The sequence below is a fragment of the Amblyomma americanum genome, chromosome 1, assembly GCF_052857255.1.
Source record: "Amblyomma americanum isolate KBUSLIRL-KWMA chromosome 1, ASM5285725v1, whole genome shotgun sequence".
Lineage (NCBI taxonomy): Eukaryota > Metazoa > Arthropoda > Arachnida > Ixodida > Ixodidae > Amblyomma > Amblyomma americanum.
Genome location: NC_135497.1, coordinates 2,814,085 through 2,834,094, shown reverse-complemented (window position 1 = coordinate 2,834,094; position 20,010 = coordinate 2,814,085). Strand labels below are relative to the sequence as shown.

The following is a 20,010-nucleotide window of genomic DNA, read 5'->3' as shown; positions in this document are numbered from 1 at the left end:
CGCGTCGTCGCGTCTTGGTGCTGTGTTGTTCACTAATATTTTTACATCGACGGATCGGGCGCGTGGCTTTCCGAAGGCTTCAGCAGCGCAAGACACGCTTCCTCTTCTGTGGCCTGTGCCTTCAAGTATCGTCGCCTCACGCATGCGAACCGCGTCGAGAACGAACGTGTCACTGCAGGACCTATAGTTCCAGGCTGTGGGCTCGTCTGAGCAAAGGCTGAGCACGCGGGACATCGCTAGTATTGTTTTCACACCACTGAGTTGGGCAGCACGATCAAACAGTGGACATTACTAAAACAAGCGTCATCAAAGTAACTTAGAACGCGTGAGCCAAGCTGGAGAGCGCGCGCTTTTTTATATGCCCCGAGGCGGTGCTCTCGAAGCTGGCCATGACAAGCTGAGTTGGTTCTGAGCACAGTAAGTAACTGTCTCGCATATCTCGGTGGACGCCCGAGCCCCGCCCTGAAGGAAGGTTGGAGCGAAACAAGAAATAGGTGCCGTGGTGAAGGGTACATGGGCCACGTGACCCGCGCTGCTGCGACATTCCACACGGGAGGTCACGTGACGCGTGCGCCCAAGACACTGCCTGAAGGAATTGCTGATTGACTGACTGATGTTACTGAGAGGAAGAAGGAAAAGGAAAGTGCACGGGCCTGCCTACTGGCTCAAGACGAGCCACGCTCGCTGCCGCGTGCTGAAAGTAGGAGGGGTAGAGGATAGGAGAGCAAAGAGCGAAAGAAAAGACGCGCCGCGCTAATATTCCCTGGGCCGACCCCGGAGGCAGTGAAACACCGGGCCGACCCGTGCCAGAGTGCTTTAAGCCAAGCACTCCGCCATATTCCAAAAATAAGTTTAATATCTTTGGTACAAGGACCCGCAGCAGATATTAAATCAGGTATTAAATCAGGTTGGATTTAATATCTGCAGCGGGTCCTTGGAATTGTTTTGGGCGCGCCAGAAACGGGTGCTTTCGGAAAGCGCGCATGCTTTGGTGTCGGGTGGTTAACATTTGTTGACCTGCACAATCGTGGCTAAGCGCGTTTTCAAAATTCTAAAAAAAGATGTGGCTGTTACTAGCGGCCCACTACAGATCTCTAATTGCCAAGAGCTGCCAAACTATGATATTCAACAGGTTGACCAACAAAAACTAGTTAATCAGGTTATTAGTTTGCATGATTCACCGGTTTTCTGCACTATACCAACACCGCTTTCACTGCGCCGCACAAGTGACTTTGACTTCAAGAAGCTTACTACGTTTAACAGTGTATGGCGGGTTTCCTGGAGATAGCTGATATAGGCGCACGGTGTATTTAATGGATGAGGGTAGGCTGACCCAATCAGTCAACCAAAAATATGTTTTCTAAATGATTTGAAAGCGGATCCCATAGACTGCAGAGGCACGTCCCTTCTGGACATTCGCGCAGGAAATCTTATGTCTTACACGGTCACACATTTCTTTAGCATATAGTAAAGTAAATATTTCTATAAGTGTGGGTCAAGTAATCGATTAATAATTTATTTAACCTCAAGTATAGGCATTGCATCAGGGCCGGGTGCCGAAGCGGGCGTGTGAAGGAAGATGGACTGCTGAAAGATCAATGTGAGCGTGCCGAGTGGAAACGGGGCAGAGTGACACCTTACAATGTGAGGCGAGGATGAGGTGATAGAGCGACTTATGGGAGATCAATTAGACGGAATAAATTTGCATGCACACTTTCCGGCCAATTCTAGACGGTTCATGGCAAGTAGTCGAAGAGGATAGGTTGCGGGGAAGATATCCAATCCGGAGGGTTATTTCGGGCCAACGTGAGGTTGCCCAGAGTGAGAAAGCCGAGGTGTTTAGAAGAGTGCACGGGTAAGCTCCAGCTGACAGCGATTTTCGCCTGCATAGCGAGGCCAAGCAGAAGAGTAGTGACATTAGACGGGTTGGCGATGTTTCTTACCGGTTCCACCGCGGGCGGCCAGAGGCGAAAAAAACACGCCGCCGCGCGGCTCGAGGACACTTGACCCGTGCTCACTGAGGGAACGCAATGTCATTTAGCCCAGCCAAATGATATATAAACAGGGCAGAAACTCTCCTGAAATCACATCCAGGTTATCCATGCTCTAGCTGCTTAAATACGAGGATATCCATCTGGTTCCAACTGCGAGGAGTTGAGTCACTAAATCTTTGTGAGCGACGGCGTCAAACGCTTTAGAGGCGCCCAGATGTAGCGCGTCTGTTAGGGTTCTCGTGATAAGTGCGCTACCTAGATCGGGAATTTTCTCTGCTAATTGTGTAACCAGATAGCCCTGAGGGAAATACGTGTTGGCTATTGCACAGGAGGCTATTATTTTCCAAACTTATACTCACGGCTTTCAAAATAGCGTGCTCCAGTATTTTCCAGCACGTAGTGGTTAGTGATACGGGCCTATATTTATTCGTGCGAGTAAACTATTCCGGCAAGACATGCTTGTGGGTGAAAGAAACAAATATCCGCGACCGGGTGGCGCGAACAGGTCACGGTGGCGAATCCACGGTGGCGCGAACAGGTCAGCTTCGCTGGCCACAGTGCCATAACACTACGCTGCGTTTCAAACATCATGTGCAACGCCGTCAAAGCTAGCGCTCTTGTTTACGCTGCCTGCGTCCGCGACCAAAAAGTAGTGCGTTATTTGCGGTGAGCCAAACATAGTAAATACTTTGCCTGTAGGCTTACCACATGACACATTTGTCATGATCTCGATTAATTGCACTGTTATTGCTGATAACGCGCGGTCGCTTTCTCGTGTCATAGACCACTCGGCGGGCACAGAACAAGCGCGGAGTAACACGGCTCCCTTTATTTTCCCGTCCGGACTACTTCCGTAACTTTCACAGCGTTGCACCTGATGTATGAGACGGAGTATAGGCTATCGTCGCAACCGAGGACGCCTCTTGTTAATGATGTAAAATATAGCGCGAAGGAAACACGAAGGTTACTGAACCCGGGCCAGTGGAAACAAGAGAAAAAGAAAAAGGTCACACCTGTATTTGTTAGAGCTGCCATCATTTTTAGACACCATGACCAGCTAGTCCGGGAAATTATGGAAGCTTACCAAATACGGATCTGTCCAGATCAGTGTATCGGCCAGCCCTCTGTTGCCATGGCAGATTGTCAATATAATTTTTAGTCTCCGCCGCGCAAGGTTAATGATAAAGACTCTTTATGCTAATTTTACTTTCCCAAGCGCTGAGTGACTCGTGCTGCATGCGTTTTCTTTATCAACCTTGTACTTGGCACCCGACTGGACCCGTTTGTTTCATGCTTTTCATCGTGCCACGTATAAATTGCGTGCATTCAGCAATAAGCCTCAGTTTCAAGTTAGCGCTTGTCTCCGTCTTCCTGTCTGTATTTCGTGTTTCCCTTGCGCTATATTTTACATCACCAACTTTCACCAACTCGCCCAACTTTCGCCTTACTTAGCCTCGTGATAAACTACAACACACTCTCGCGCTGTGGACTGCACGCCGTATTCTTCACGAGCTACGTGGCGGTAGTGACAGAGACAAGTGCGCTGCATGCGTTGGCGTGGATCCACAAGGCTGTGGCACTAGAGCAATACGCGTTGGTGCACAAGTGCGGCGCTGGAGCGTAGGCCGCCGGCGTACATTGGGTAAGTTGGCATTGACGATGAAAAAGTTGGAAGACGCGCATGAATGGCTCCCCGGGTCTCACTTTCAGGTACGTGGCGGTGGTGTCCACCTGCAGGGCTGTGCTTTTGCGCAATATCTCGTGTTTAAGAATGCTAAACCGCCGGCCATTTTTTTTACTTTAAATTTAAAGTCGGATTCGTGATTTTAGACAACGCTTGCGCACCACGAGCCGTCTGGTACCAGACAAGTCTCAAAGAACATCTGATACATCTTGTTTAAAGTATTTTGCAAGCCAAATGCTATGCCTGTTGAGGAAAATAGTAGACAAGTCAAGTAAGGCCCGGGGGACTTTTTTAAAATGAGGTTTTTCAGAAAGCAGATGTCACTTCGGTAAAAGGCAACTCTGGCATGGGGTAATCAAGATGATACGGTTCCAGTGACGCCTGGGACGCTTCTTGTGCCGACTGCAAAAAAAAGCATCAAACTCGTTGACCACCATGTTAGGGTCAAGAATATTTGTTGTTTCCATAATGATCTTGGAGATGGTGGATCGTTCTCTTCGCAAGTACTGCCAAACTTTACAATGGTTTGGACATTGTGGCAGTGGGAGAGACATCGTGGGAGAGACATATAGTGACAGAAAAAGAAGACAAAAATATTCACAAAATATGTCATCTCAAAGGTCTTAATGACCACGACATCACTACTGGACTTCGCAACCTTTCCCATCGTCGCAAACTGGCTCGCTTAACTCTTTTCCACAAAATTGACCATCATACGCTGCTCCGCGACAATTTCTTTCACTCACACTCAGCAGTGCTTCCGCGCCGTGGCCATCCTTTCAAGATCAAACGCATCACATATCGCACTTCAGTCTTTTGCGAAATCGTTCATACCCAAAACGATTATTGATTGGAACCGACTGCCTTCCACAATCGCAACTGAAACGAATACGGGATCATTTCATGAACTTTTAAAAAATGAAAGCGATGCGTAGTTTCCTTCTTGTTCTGCTCAGCGTAACTTGTTTGAGTTTTTTTTTTCGTTCTGTTTATAACGTTTTTTTTTTCATTATGTTCAATTTGTGTTTTGTTTTTGCGCCACGTTTCGATACTTGCTGACTGTAAGTTATTGCGCTTTTCTTGTTCTGCTTTTTGTTCAGTTTCTCATGTTAGACGTTCCTTCTTGTATCTTCATGTTTGAATTCTTACCACCACCTCCTATGTGATACACTCGGGACGTGGGCTTTTAGGGGTTTCTTGAAATAAGTAGAAATAAAATAAAAAATACACTGCAGCATAATTTGATACAAACAAACACAAAGGAGGTTCTCCCCGATGACACAAGTGCTGCCCTCTTGTTGCAGACATTTTTAGCACTTTGGCGCTCATTTAGGCTGCACATTTTACTTTGGCTCCCGGGTCCGAAGCTTTTCAAGCGGACGACGTCTGTCTCGTGTGACGAGGCGCATCTTTCGGCGGCAGCAGCATGCACACATGAACAATAAGACGGAACGCTGCTGTTCCTATTTTCAATTTTTTTTTAAATTTCCAGCGTTTCCCGTAGTTGAGAAAGAACACTTCACTCGGAATCCAGAGCAGCCTGTTTCCAGGTGAAGCCCGCTCCTTCTAGAATTTGGCATCTTGAGGAAGTTTCAGAAAACTCAACTAAACCCGATTTCTGCCCAGAAATTGCCGCTCCTAGAGGCTATTTTTTCGAGTGAAATTCCTTCACTGGATCTAATGAGCTGCCGTACTCGCCCCAAGACTTACAGGATGGCACGTAAATCTGCTTAAGCGCGGGAATGCGAAAGCCCTTCCCTCTCCTCTCTTTTTTCCTTCATTTTTCATTTTACGCGATAGAGTATACAGCTCGCTCGGTTGAAAAACCGTCGGCGTCGTCGTAGTAGTAGTTGTAGTTTTCGGCACCGCGCGTCGGAAATATTACCTCCCTTACGGCGCGGTTCGGGTGTTCACCGAGATGAGAGCAGCAGGCGTCATTTCCTTTCCTTGAAACTAATTTTGTTTCATTTTCCTTCCCATACGGCGTGGTTCGGGTGTCCACCGAGATACGTGAGACAGGCGTCATTTCCTTTCCTTAAATTGTCCAACGGGCAAGCTGTTGCGCCGAACGGATGATGGCGTTCCGTGGACTTCTTGGCAACGCCGCAACACGGTGTTGCGTCCCAGTCGGAAAGACGAAGCTTAAGAGTCCTCCAATTTTCTTTCTGTGATTTTCTATAATTTCAGTTTTTTTGTTTTATTCATTTTTCATTTCAATTACTTTATGTGTTTTTATGTTTATCTATTTATTTTTACTTTTTGTTTCCATTTTTATTTTCTGGTTTATTTCATTACATATACGTTGCTTAGAACTGCTTCTTAATCAACTTTAACATTTTGTTTTATTTACCACACAACTTGTGATTGACAGTTGGTGCTGTCAACTTCCGTCCACGCCACTCATCAGCCAGGAAAGGCTTTCGCCTTGCTTCACTAGGACCACTGCGCCCGCCTCCTTGGGAATCGCTTCCCAGTGCATGCAGGCTATGCCTGTGGAAACACAATGGCAGCTGTGACGCCGAACGTGGGGCGCACACAGAAATTCAGCAAGTGTTGGTCACGATTGAAGCGGTGCAAAACAAAAAAAATGCGGAAACATGATTCAACCCAGCATAAATGAATGTTTGGGTGCAGGCGAGGTTTCTTCGCACCGTAAACTATGAAGAAGCCTAAAAACAGCCTCCATTTATGGCCGATTTTCGCCCCTGAAATTTTAAGAACATTGCACGAGTCCGAAGGGGCGTCACAGGGGAAAACTTCCGAGGCGTCTTTCATCGAACAAGGCGTGGCATTCTTTCCGACAACTCCTTTTGCACTCCTTGGGGCACTGACGATATCGCGTTTTGCCTACTCTACTAAGCGCGCATTCAAGGACGCCTTCTCAGATGATGGCATCTACGGCCGTTGCTACTTGACAAGTTTTGGGCTATTCGCGCTGTCTTCGGGGTCTGAAGTGAGCGTTTGCCTGCCTCGTGATTTGAGCGGCGATTCTTGAAATTGTTTCTCTTTCGTGTGCACCTTCCTTTTGCTTGGTGCTTTTTTCCTGCGGGGCATGCGTTCAGCTTTGCTATGCAGCTGTAATCGCTACAGTTTGAACCCAGGTGCTGCCACCTGAGGACTTTAGAAGGGCGGCCCCGGGATCTTCCGAGATTAGCAGTCGCGAACGGAATCCTGTCGATGCGCCCGAAATAGGCGCCACCCCCTCTCCGAAATAGCGCCGCGAGGCTGCCGGCGCCATTCTCGCTGCGAGCTTTCCCCGGCTGCAGAACCAAGACGCGCCTCAGGTGGGATTAGCCGCTTCCGTTGTATGCCAGCGCTCACGGCGGGGGGGGGGGGGGGGGGGGGGGGCTAATGATAGAGGAGGGCTCCTCAAACCCATGCAGGAATTAGGAGGTTTAAGCGCCGGCTCACAAAAGCACGGCGTCTCAAGTGGATTATTTGAATGAAAAAAAAAAGCAGTCTGCTGACTTGGTTTGAAACGCATTGAGGTCGTCTGAGACCGGGGAGTTACAAAATGAAATTTAGCCGAAATGATGACACATGTGCGAAGTACGGCAAATATGTAAACCTACACAGCAAAGAATCCTCAGTGCAAGGGGTTGAAGGATTTGCGGCTCAGAACAATGACACTGAGGTACAAGTTCAGGATTCCGATTCAACACAAGCGAATCGAATTTGCATTGAAAAATTCAACTCTTGCCTTGAAGTAGTATGCCAAGTGGGAAAGTACCTTGGAACATACTCCAAGCGGTGGCTCACCTGCGGCGCACACCGCGAGACGAGTGAGTCATAAAAACTGTCCCCTGGCGTTTGCCACCGAATGGCGCCGAAACTCATCAGGGTAACGTTTGTTCAGGCCCTGGTTTCTAAGCGTTGTGCGCTGCGACTTAGTCTGGAGTTGTACTGAACCTCTATGAGAAGGGAAATTTTTGTATCCCGCGGAGCATTTTTCACCGCTTCGACCGCTAGCCCCTCAGCAGTGTGGTGCTGGAATTGAGTTCTTTCACTGCCTTCCGGGTGTTTGAATCTTTCCTAAAGGCGCACTTAAGGTGTGCAGGCCCTTTCTGGATTACCTGCCACTTTCCTATCCACGCTTAGCCGAGAGTCCCCCTCTCTAACTGAACAGCAGGATGAGCAAAAGTGCTGCAGACGGGGCTCGCAACGAACGCCAGTCGAGTGACTGCTGCTCACTGGTCTGCACAAGCTGAGATGGGGCCGATGAAGGACAGCTGCACAGGGTCCGCCGCGACCTCTGCCGACCCACGGGCCGCTCTTCAAGTGCAGACATCCATGGGCCTTTTACTTGCTTGTGATGACGCGCAAGAGGCAAATGCCTGTTAAAGTGCAGTAACATGGGCCCACTCTCAACGAGTGACATTCGCCCAAGTGTCATTCGCGCAGTGTCACGCGATGAGCTTTAGCGACCGACAATTCGCTGCAGAACGCGCTTGCCCCGAAGTGAGTTTGGCGATCCACGGGTTTCGCGTGTGTGTTCCGGCAGCGGCGCTTCGACGGAAAAGGTGTTAAAATTGCCATCGTTGTGCTTGTTAATGAAAGCTGAGTCATCGGCATATAAAAGTAATGCCTGCTTTGCCAAGTGACGACCACCCCCTTCCATTGTGGAGAGTGCGAACGAGCGTAGTTTTGCGCTCTTTTTTACATCACGGGACGCGGAGCCAGAGTGGCGCGCTCAGTGCTTTAGGCCCTCGCTTGTGCATAGCAGTGAGAACGTGCTTCTGGATAAACTGAGTCGGTATTAGCGTCCTCACGTCGATTAAGGAGGAAGCGTCGGCAACCCGGCTACCAAGTGCTTCCCACGCGCGATCACGTCAGCGCCTCCTTCAGGCTTGCCGCACTGCACAAAATAACAAGGAAGCAAGCGGCAATTGTTTTTCACATAGCTGAAGCATTTTATGCCGTGCACACGAGCGCTAGCATAAACAAGAGTACTGGAGTGCAGTCGTCCTCATGGGGAAATTTCGCGCTAATGCGGCAAATGCTCAGTGGTGTACCATCATCTTCAAGCACGTCATTTAGAGGCTCCACGAAATAAATGCTAAAGAAGAAAGCGAGCAACACACAGGAGATTCAACAGAACCCACGCATTCGTCCGGGGTTGCTGTGGCGGGACGATGGCGACGGCTGTTGGTCAGTGTTAGCCTTTCGTGGGCAATCTCCAATGTCTTTTTCCGCTGACTCGAATGTATCTCAGGCGAATGCTGTGAAAAATTCATCTAGCAGCACAAGGCGGCAATCGAGTCGACTGACATTCGGTTGGAAGGCATTCGAAACGCCCTTGTAGCAGGGGTGTTACTTGTCTCGGATCGTGATGCTCTTTGTAGTTAACAATACGCATTCAGATGCGGAAATACAACTGAAAATTTACTTGCAGTAATATTGTATTCTCTAAGTATTCACGCTAAAGCAAATTAATTTCCACAAGGTGCTGCAACATCCATCACCACTGACATCATTTCCAAATGACACTTGTTTTTGCCGGGTGACAGCGCGCACCGAAAGCGCCGTTCGTTCAAGCGAAGTGTACTTGGTGTCGCTAAATGTGACAGGGTTATATTGCACACTCCTGCAGACGTGGTAGTCACCTACTGCCGGTGTTTGAGCCCCGTGCCGTTTTTCGTTCCATTTCTACAGCCACGCTATGGTGAGCGGTCAGTGTAGGTCCCGCGAAGCGCCAAGGAAAGTCCACTGCGAGGCTAACAACGCCCAGAGCCGTGGCGATGGGGCGAAGAGGGCAACTACGGCGCTAAATGGGATGTCGGGGGGATAGTGGCGTCTCCCATCCCTCGCAATAGGAGCTTTGTATTCACGGGCGCCCTTTAGTTGAAAATATTCAAAATAAAACAATTTCATCCACTAACCCTTCCTCGCAGGATGACGAGCACCCTCAGTCATGGGCGACGGTGCGCGCTGCGAAACAGTGTCCTGTGCGAACAAAGTGTCGAAAATAATTTCGGCCGTCAAGATGTTCAAGTTCACACATACAATATTCTGCGTCGAAAAGCACACAAACAATAATTTCTCCAAGGTGTAGGCAATGGTTTGAAATTCTCACGAAGTATTAAAAAAGCACGCATAAACATTGAAGATTAAACATAAAGTGTCATTAAAGTATGGAATTGTTGGAGGGCAAATAATTTTGTTGCTTCCATTAGCAAAGCCAGCAGCGTATATAGTACGAGACATGCGTAACCTAAAGCGATGGGGACACCATGTTTTGTTGCCTTGGTAAATGTAGTAGCACCGCTAGCTGGGTTGGCATATCGGTGCGTCTGCACCTCCTCTGCGGTCTTATGTCCTGGCAGGGAAGCACACACGTATGCCGTTTCCCCCGGTGGCAATTTAAAATCTCCTATGCCCCTTCTCCTTCACCGTCTGTTTTATTCCTGCCGGAATGAGAGTGGGAGTGGCGACTGTCTCCTCACCTTCAGGGACGTAACTATAGAAACGAAGCTGCATTTTATTTTATAAGTGCGCCCAGTGTGGCTTTCGTAACGGAGAATTTTATAGCTGTGAAAAAGTAATGCAACACCTTACCGGAGGTCATTCAGAGAACTTATCCAGATAACTGATGGTGAGCTTTTTTTTTTTTTCAGATGTTAGTGAACTTCTTTTTGCGATGTTATCCGACGAAAGTTTCGAAGATTCGACTGCAAAACTTTCTTGCCCAGAAATAAGATTTTTTAGCGAAACTAGCAGAGTAGCCGAAATGTATTGCGAAAACGCGCACACGCCTAGTTCTTGGTGCATCCTGTGTTACGATCGTGCTCCCTTTTCTGCACTCGTTGCGTTTCGAGGGACATGTTCGCTCTTTTTTTCTGCACAACTGCAAACTATTACCCCTAGATTACACAGCATAGGCGCGCATATATATATATATATATATATATATATATATATATATATATATATATATATATATATATATATATATATATATATATATATATATATATATATATATATAATATGCAAACTTGAGAAACGCTTCCTTTAGACTGAGATTTATTTTGAGTCCTTTCTCAAGAGGACAGGCTCTGTCCGAAACATCGACTCAAAATAAGTCTGTCTAAATGAAGCGTTTCTCAACTTTGCATTTACCTCTAGCAACCAAATACGTTTATCTTTCTGCACTATATATATATATATATATATATATATATATATATATATATATATATATATATATATATATATATATATATATATATATATATATATATATATATATATATATATATATATATATATATATATATATATATATATATATATATATATATGACTGAAAATTGACGTTCCATGCATTTTGGTGTTTCCTCAGTCAGGCCTCAGAACTGGCAAGTTTAGGAAAATGAATAACTGGTTTTTCACTTACTTATTTGCGTTACCAAACTACGGTATTTCTTGTGAAAGTAAGGTGATTTTTTTTTTTTTTTGGTCGGTGAACTAGCCCATGAGATGTAAAAAGTTCCTTCACAGGAAACATTGCAAGAGGGCCTCGATGAGTGTCGTTATTTGAACATACCCGGTTCTTTTTGGCTGCTTAAAGAACGGATAAGATGGAACTGGTGTTGCAGGGTTTCCTTGAAATTAAACAAAAATTCTCTTGAATGCCTTTAACACCGGCGTTCGAATGCAGTGGCACTGGGTAGTTACTTTTAATCACTGCATTGGGCAGCTCTGAAGCTACCGAAACTCCGGTGCACCAAGACGGTGTCAACTTTGGCCCTATACTTTTAAAAAAGCCTGTTTCACATGCTAGCGAAACCTGCCGCGGCAGCGCAAAAACCTGTTTTGAGTCGTCGCGGCGAGGTTCCAACAAGGTGGAAAATTTTTCACTGCGGCTCGCTGCTCAAACTTTGAACCAGCCTTTAGTTAGAGGAAGGGGCGACGTTTTTCTTGCATATTTCATTACTAATCACCTTGGTATTAGCTAGACCGTTCCTAACTCACAGTGGCTTCTTGTAACTGTTGCTGACGAAATTAAGCCTGTTCTTTACAGAATACGTGTTGATTTCTATTCATTGCCATTTTCTCAACTTTGCCGCTGCATGTCGCTCATACTGGGGAAGACAGCGCCCGGGAGGAGTGCCAACCCTAACAAATGCAAGACTTGTTTCCTCTGGTCTGTGCGAGATATTCCAAGAGCTTGGTTGACTGTGCGCATTCTGCCTTCATTGCACAACGTGTCTTGCTGTGCGAGACAAAACGGCAGCTCGAGGCATCTCTAATGGCGAGACGGGACGCCGTGGCTCGCTTTGCGGAAGCTCCGAGAAAACGCCGAGGACGGCCGCTCCCGTGCTGCGCCAAAAGGCGTTACGTGCCGGGCAGGTTTGCGGCGGCCGCTGACCGGCGTGGGAAAGGCGCCGAGGTGTGGGCGGCCGAAACTGGCCACTGGGCCGGACAAACTGGTTTCCCGACCTCGTGACCCCGGCCGCTCGTGATCCGAGCTCCCCGCCCGGTGGCAAATCACCGAGATTACCGAGCGCCGCGTTTGTCGGAAGGCTGGGAAACAAATTCGCCCTTCAGGGCACTTTCCCCCCTCGCGGCTACCGGCCTGCGCGCCGCCGCCACCGGAATGCGCATAGCGTCGAGGCCTTTCCGCAGCTGGCCGAAATGAAGCTCCGACATGTGTTCCCTCCTGCGCACACCGTTGCACTGCACACTCGAAATGCGAGCAGGTCAGTGCGAGTAAGAAAACTGTCGTTTGGTAACAGCCAGGTGACAAATGCGCTGCCTCGTGTGCATGCGTGACGCAGTCTGCTCACCGATGTCACGCTGCGATCAGGTCCGCCCTGTCCGACACTTGGACGTTTTCTTCAATATAATGGAAACGAATCGCTGACGCAGTGCGCAGACAAATGAAGCAAGGCTGGATGGTGAGCCTGTAGTTATGGCATGTTTAACAGGATTTTTGCCTGCCAAAAAAGGGAGAACAACACAGGACAAAGTCTAGACTAACAACAGAAATATTTGTTCAACACAGACCGCTCAATAACAGCCACGCATGCGCCAAGCCAGGTCAGGTAATCTACACAAACTAATTAAAAGAACCAGATTCCTTGGGTGTGAGCGCTAGAGATCGGGAACTGATACAATCATCGCCATGTTTCGCTATCTGGAAGGCCTCAGAGATTTCACCTGCCTTTCGTGTTTTTCCACAGCCTAGAATAGAAACATTCGCAAAACATGAAGGACATTTCATGGGACATCTGCTGCAATGTCACGCAATATTTCCGTGCTCTCCTTCGCCAATTCTTGTTCAGTGCTTGTGCAAGCGTTCATTCGAACAGTCACCCGTGTGTAAACGTTTCCACAGCTATGAGGAATATTATCGACGGCGTCAGTTTCACGTATTGCAAACACATTTCCATGCTTGGTATATATCGTCCTTCCGCCAATTCTTGCGCAAATACCTGAAAGTTTTGCTGGAGCAGAAAAGAGACCGCCTCGATGACTTTTGATATATTGTGCGCCTCATTGTGCACGAACGACCCCTGGCGGAAGGGACAAACACAGCACTACCAAACATAGAAATATGTTTCGCGAAATGCGAAAGTGAAGCAATCGATAAGATTCCTCTCAACTGTGGAAATTTTTGCACACGACAAGCTGGTTGGTGACTGTACTACTGGGGACAAAAGTTTCCGTGACGCGAGTTCTAGGTGAAACGTCTATTGCAGCTCGATCCACCTCGATCGCTACGCAGTCGCCTAATGTTGTGAAAAGAGGATGGAGCATTTAGGCCTTTAATGGCTTCACACAACATCAGGCAACTGGGTATATAGCGAGGTGGAGCTACAGTAAACAATTTTCCTAGAGCTCGCGTCCCGGAAACTTTTGTCCCCAGTAGTACATTTCCGCAAGCACTGCACAAAAATTTGCGCCGGCGTGGACGGCAATCTTTCATGATATTGTAGCAGATGTCCCGTGAAATGTTCCTCACTTTTTCCGAATGTTCTTGTTATAGGCCAAGAAAAACACGAAAGGCACGTGAAATCTTTGAGGCATTCCAGATAGCGAAACATGGCGATGATTGTATCAGCTCCGAATCCCTAACGCTCACATCCAAGGAACTTGATTTTTAATGAGTTTGTGTAGATTACCTGCCGTGGCTTGGCGCATGCGTGGCTGTTACTGAGCGGTCTGTGTTCAATAAAGATTTCTGTTGTTAGTCTCCCTTGTCCTGTGTTGGTCTCCCTTGTTTGGCTGGCGAAAATCCTCTCCAAACAAAAGAAGGTGCCTAAAGCGGGCAAATTCGAACAGTGGGTTTTCTACAGTAATGAATAGAAGACCCTACTGCAGTACTCAGAGAGCTTTAATCAAAACAAGTGTGGGCATCGATGCTTGAAACAAAGCGCAACAGGATAACAAGCAAGGGCTGCAGTAGAAACATCACAGCTGCCACAAGTTAGCTAGGTTGAGGGCCTCTCTGCTCAGTTAAGATTTTTTACACATACTTGGCGTTTAACCTTTCCAGAACTTGTTGGAACTATCGACTATCATGTTTGGCTGCGCATTTGGGCTTTCTTGTCGCTTAGATGCACGAAATGCGCGTTTTTCTTACTTTCGAACTTTTTTAGTGCTTTCGTAAACCAGAGTTGTGGTATACTCTTCCTAAAAGTGCATGTTAAGATATATTTACTGGCTGCTTGGGATATTTTGTGTTTGACAACTGTGGAGTTTTCGTTTAGGCTTGTGATATCAAAGGACGTTTCAAACAGTGAGAACAAATTAGTTATTTCATTGCTGATTGCTTCGTTGTTTTATTTGTAGTATTCCGATAATTTACCTTTAATACAGGACTTGTAAAGTCGAAAGCAGTGGCGGCCAGAGTAACTTGCCCATCAGACTTTCTCTGTTTGCCACTTCACTGCCTACCACTACGCACAAAAGGAGACATTCGACATTAACTGTTTTATTTCCTCACGTTACTTCATGAGTCGTTATTGTGGACAGATTTGCTCGGCAATCCAAGTGAGGATATTAATGAGGCACGACTGTATTTATTTATAGACACTACAGTCCCACGTTTTAGCGAGGAGAAGAAAATGTCAGAAACAATGGCAGTGGAATTATCCCACAAATTTTCGGGTGAGCGCGCTCCTGTGGCGCGATGCTCAGGAGCCGTGTGCTGTCACTTGACGGGGTCGATCCTGCCGCCGCTCTAGAAATATTTTCGTGGAGAACAGCCGCGACCTGCGCAGAAGCACTCGAGGCCAAAAATTTCGCCGTTTAACGGAGGCGGTCACACGTTTTAAGCCTAAGCTTGATGCAGTAGCCATTTGCAATATCCTTATCAGTAACAGTCACACGCGTGTTGATCTCGCGCGCACGCCGTAATCTCCCTTGGATATGTCCCTCACAGAGACCGAGTGTCGGCGAGCGCGTGAGGGAGGGGCCGTATGTGCTCCAATTTCTTCAGCAGTCGTTGGTTGAGGAAGTATGCCGTCGAGCAGACCATTGAGCATGTGACAGGTTACTAAGAAAGTGATCATTGGTACAGAAGCGGTCTTTTACGGACATTTTAGTATGTCCACTCTGTACGCGCTGGAATGTTGACACTCGAAGAATAATGGAGTGGCATGCTATGGCTAAACATTTGCCGGGAACAACGCCTGTTGCTGCAAGTGCTTGTTGAATGGTGGTGTATCAACCAATGAGAGCAAGTTTAGCCATGAAGACAAGTACTGTCGGCCGCGCCCCGTCAAAATAACGTCGGCTTTTATGGCGTGAGCCATTATAGGAAGCCCACCTGTCGCTTGGTTGAAGCCCGTCCAAGGTCACCCAGTAGAGATACATAACGAATGGAAGATAGAAGCAGAGGGAGAAAATGGAGGGAAGATTGAAATAAGATATAAACCAGCACTCGGTATCGGAGCCTGTCCAATCGCTTCTGTGTTTCTCTCTGCCCAGGAAGCTATGTGCTCGGCGAGAGGGAGCTCAGCCAATGCTCCCTCTGCCTAGAGACAAAAGAACAGGGCGAGAAACTGCGCAGCAGCTGCTCTTTTATTAACTCCCTTGCGCTTCTCGCCGAGCGTTGATGAGCGGCGGCGCTGCCGTGACGACGCGCAGAACTGCAGCCCCAGATGGCGCAGGAAGCGTCAACCGCCAGTTTAGCCAATGCTCAGAGTGATCAAACGGCGCTTCAAACAACGCAGTTCCGCGGCAGCACCACATGTGCCGCAGTGTCCTGTCGAGGGCACCAATTTGCCGGCGACTGATTGATGCGCCGCTCGCTATTTGGATGGTCGCAACATTAAGGCTGGCAGTGCTTGAGACAAAAGGACGGGACGTGGGTTGGCCACTCCTTCGTGTATCAGGCGCTGCTGTTGACCACTGAAGCTGCGATGAAATTCTCCTCGAGGCCGCGTTGGACTTCTGAGCGGACTCAACATGCGATCATGGTGAGACCAGGAATGGCATGTTGAGGCAGCGGTGAATTTCAACGGAAATGTGGCTACCGTGCTACAGTTGAGCGTTCTCAACAGAATTGCTATTCCTGTTGAATGCATGCTGAAATTACTGGCGAGGGATAATACGGGCTGGTTGGTACATGTTCACAGTACAGCAATAACTGCGCTTTTTGAAGACCGGGCAGAGAACGAGCGCAAGTGTCCGTCTTCAAAAAGCGCTGCTATTTCTTTTCTGTGGTGAAATTAACGGGGTGACTCAACGCAGCATTTTGGTAAAAAAAAATCGTATGAATGCACTCCAGTTGCGCCAGATAGACCGATTACCGATGCAATTTTCGGCGGTATAGCCACATTTATTGCTGCAGGTTCTCGTTAACGTGTCTCTGGCAGCCCCCAGTCGTGTAGTGCTCAACATATACGCACAAACACACAGATGTGTATACATCTACAAATAAATACATATATTTACGCGTATACAACCGTCACGTAAAGAGCATGGAACAAACAGTACTGTACACGAGGCTATAACATGAACTGACCGAGAGTTCAGTACTTTTTCATTTTAAGGTCAATCTCAACTTCATCCTTATATACTCCTTCACGGGGTTATCGGGATCTGCGCAATCAGCAAGATTATGTCAATTATTACTGTTATTATTTATTTGTTTGATGTTCAGTAGGAGCAATGAAGTCCACATGCGACGTTCTGTTGGTTGAAGACATTGGTTCATCTGTAAACAACAGAAATGAAGCCGTAATTAAGCGCCGTTTTTATGAGCGCACATACGAATCGTCCGCAGAAGGCATGCCTGAAAGAGCTTATTGCACTGCACCACTGGCACTTTTTTGTGCTAGAGTTCCAGCGGTTTACTAGAGTCTTAATAGGTGCTGCATGCGGTCTTAATATAAAAAAATCTGACAACGTTTTGTTTACACGACGCATATCGAAGTTTGGCCTGATTTCGTTTCGTTAGGCTTAGACACGTGGACTCTAATGAGACACGGTTCAAAATAAATTCAAAAGAAATTACTCAATAAATAATGTGCTGACCACGTTCAACAGTAATTCTGTTGAAATCGCCATGGCCATAGTCAGCAGTCTGATAGCTTTGTTCATTTCCTATTGTGGAAGCAGATGACGCAGAAGATGCTAAGAGAAATCATGCAAGCAGGGCATGCGTGCGCTGCTTACTTGATTTCCCTGGCGACCTTGGAAGACACTGTTTTTCACATAACTGAGGTCAACCCTTGGTAAATTTCTGCTGACAGAACCTCCAAAAGAAAAGCCCAAACCAGAATTAAAGCTATAGTAGAACATATTTAAGCTGAACCGTTTTTGTTAGCCTCTCCGCCCCTATGGAAAGAAAAATCATAAGTGTACCATCACGAGACAGGAAGAGGGCAGAGTGGGTGAGGGAACAAACGCGGGTTAATGACATCCTAGTCGAAATCAAGATGAAGAAATGGGCTTCGGCAGGGTATGGAATGCGAAGGCAAGATAACCACTGGGCCTTAAGGGTAGCAGAGTGGATTCCAAGGGAAGGGAAGCGTAGCAGGGGGCGGCAGAAAGTTAGGTGGGCGGATGAGGTGAAGAAGTTTGCGGTGATAACGTGGCCGCAGCTGGCACAGAGCAGGGTTAATAAGAGAGACATGGGAGATGTCTTTTTCCTGCAGTGGGCGAAGTTAGGCTGATGATGATGATAACATTATTGCCAGCTGGTTGGTTCATTTCGAGGAAAGGCAAGATTGCGCCAATAGAACGTGCAGAAGAGGCAAAGAAACGAACACCTCGGCTGGGCACACGTGATTCGTTTCTTTGCCTTTTGTCTTCGTCCCTTTCGCGCAATCAACTTTACTAGAATTATGACATTCAAAGCTTTGCATTGCGATATCTGAATAGCAGTTAGCTAGCGAAATAGTAATGTGTGGGCTCACACAGGATTTTCAAAAACCGAAAACTACATACGTATAAAAAAATTGTTCTATCTATTGGAGAAACCTGCTAATTATGAGCAGGTAGGCGGGGTCACATGTTAGTGCAGATCAGTCTAATGTTCCACAGTGCTTATAACTATCACAAGGTATGTGATTCTCGCGTAACTTGTCACTTATGTGAGATCGTGCCCCTAATATATCGAAATATGCAATGCAGCAGAATACTTACCCTTTCGATACTTTCGAAAGGAAGTCCATTTCCACATTTCAACTAATGCGCCTATGAGCCCAAATTTACTATTCGTATGCTGTGTAAAAGCACAACCAAAAATAAACTTCAATTGCCAAATATAGGCTATGTTAAGTGCAACCAACCAAACTTTTTTTTGGGCAGCTGTTGTGTAGGTTCAGTATAGATTGTTCTCTTTTTATTTTTGGTTTCAAGTTGATTCAACACGAGGTCAACAAGGCGTCAACTGAAGCTCAAAACTCATTTTTGTAAGGGACTTCTGTTTAGTAGTGACATAACTGCGAATCTGACGTGTGAACTTGGGTGGCTCTTCTTGGCGCTAGGTTAAATATAAAATGATTCCTTTGTTTAGAATGTCGAACGCCTCTTGCAACTCTGTAGAGAGAAGGCATGGTCAGAGGACGTGGTTTTTACTGCCGGCCAACGGCAGTCCCAAAGACGCGGTGTGTCCCAGTCGGGCAGCTGCACTCGGCAGACTGAGCGAAGCATCCAGCTTGACGAATAAGCTTCGCAGCAGCATTGTTTCAGGAGGGAAACGAAGCCTGGATATCCTGCGACAAATATTAAGCACAAATCACAATTTCTGGCAGTAGTGATTACGTGAGCCCTTTTGCACCACCTGCTACCGTGACATAAATGTTTCGAGTAAAATCGTACAGCGTACGGCGAACATGGGGCAATGACCATTAACCGTAAATCTGCACCTGTCGCAACATCCTTGGGTATGAAGAGTCGCGTCTGTGTATATAGATCATCCATCCAGGTTGAATCTCACATGTTGTATCATTTGCGTTGCGCAGCATCGCTACGCTACTGTGTTTTTCTGCATATTGCTATTGTTATCCAACATGCGGTTGCAACTCACGCGGTGGCCACCTTTGAGACGCTTTGCTCGAACGGTGAGGGAGGCGCTTTGCACAGGTGTGTTCTCTGTTGTCTCTCGCAGCCCTGTCCAAAGAGCCCGGCGGCCGCTGAAGGATCTCCCTCCCTGGACTGCTGTGATAGGGGCCTCCTCCCCCGGCTGAGAATAGCTCCGCTCCATTTGCTGCTATTCTGGCCACCGACCGGACCAAGCCTGCGGCGATCCCAGTACAAACCCCGCGCGCGCCGCTCGTGCCAAAAACAGCCGGGCCTCGACACTTGCTCAACGGCGGACTCCCATCATCGGATAGAGCCATGTGATCAGCTGCCTCAAACATTCCCCTCCGCCCCCCCCCCCCCCCCCCCGTCTAGCCAAATCTATTTATGAGAGTGCCTATTTATGTGCTTTTTGCCGCTGAACAGGCTGACAAATGTGCTCTTTCGCAGTCGGCGAGCAGGGCTGCTTTGCGCCGCCTTGCGCTGCTTTCGTGACCAAGGACTGGAATTGTGCCTTACATCTCTCTTACCATGTGCCTACTGTGCCTGCCAAAGGGCTTTTTCTTCTTTACAATAAAGCTTTCTCTCATGGCGTCCTCTTCACCCGGAAGAGTGGAATCCCTTCACAGTGGTCTCAGTTTGTCCTTCCCTGGCGAGGTTGTTTGCTGCCGACACGAAGCTGCAGAATGATTTGTTTCCAGGCTAGTTGGTGCGTGTCCATCTCGGTACACTGGGACGGTGAGCAGAAGCCGACAGGACACGTTGCTCATCGCAGATACTAAGATGCGTGACTTAGCTGGAATTGATAGCCGAAAATAAGAAAAAGAAATTATCAGATGGACAAATTTATAG

At 47.4% G+C, this 20,010-nt stretch overlaps 1 protein-coding gene across 1 annotated transcript in view; it reads left to right on the top strand.

Moving 5' to 3' along the window:
* Positions 1–19,778, top strand: part of klu (zinc finger protein klumpfuss) — a 66,304-nt gene extending 46,526 nt beyond the window's left edge. Inside the window, exon 4 of the mRNA XM_077647567.1 lies at positions 19,247–19,778. Within this exon, the coding sequence (XP_077503693.1) occupies positions 19,247–19,275 (29 nt within the window). The 3' untranslated portion in view covers positions 19,276–19,778. The remainder of the gene's footprint in view (positions 1–19,246) is intronic.
* Positions 19,779–20,010: the final 232 nt, after the last annotated feature.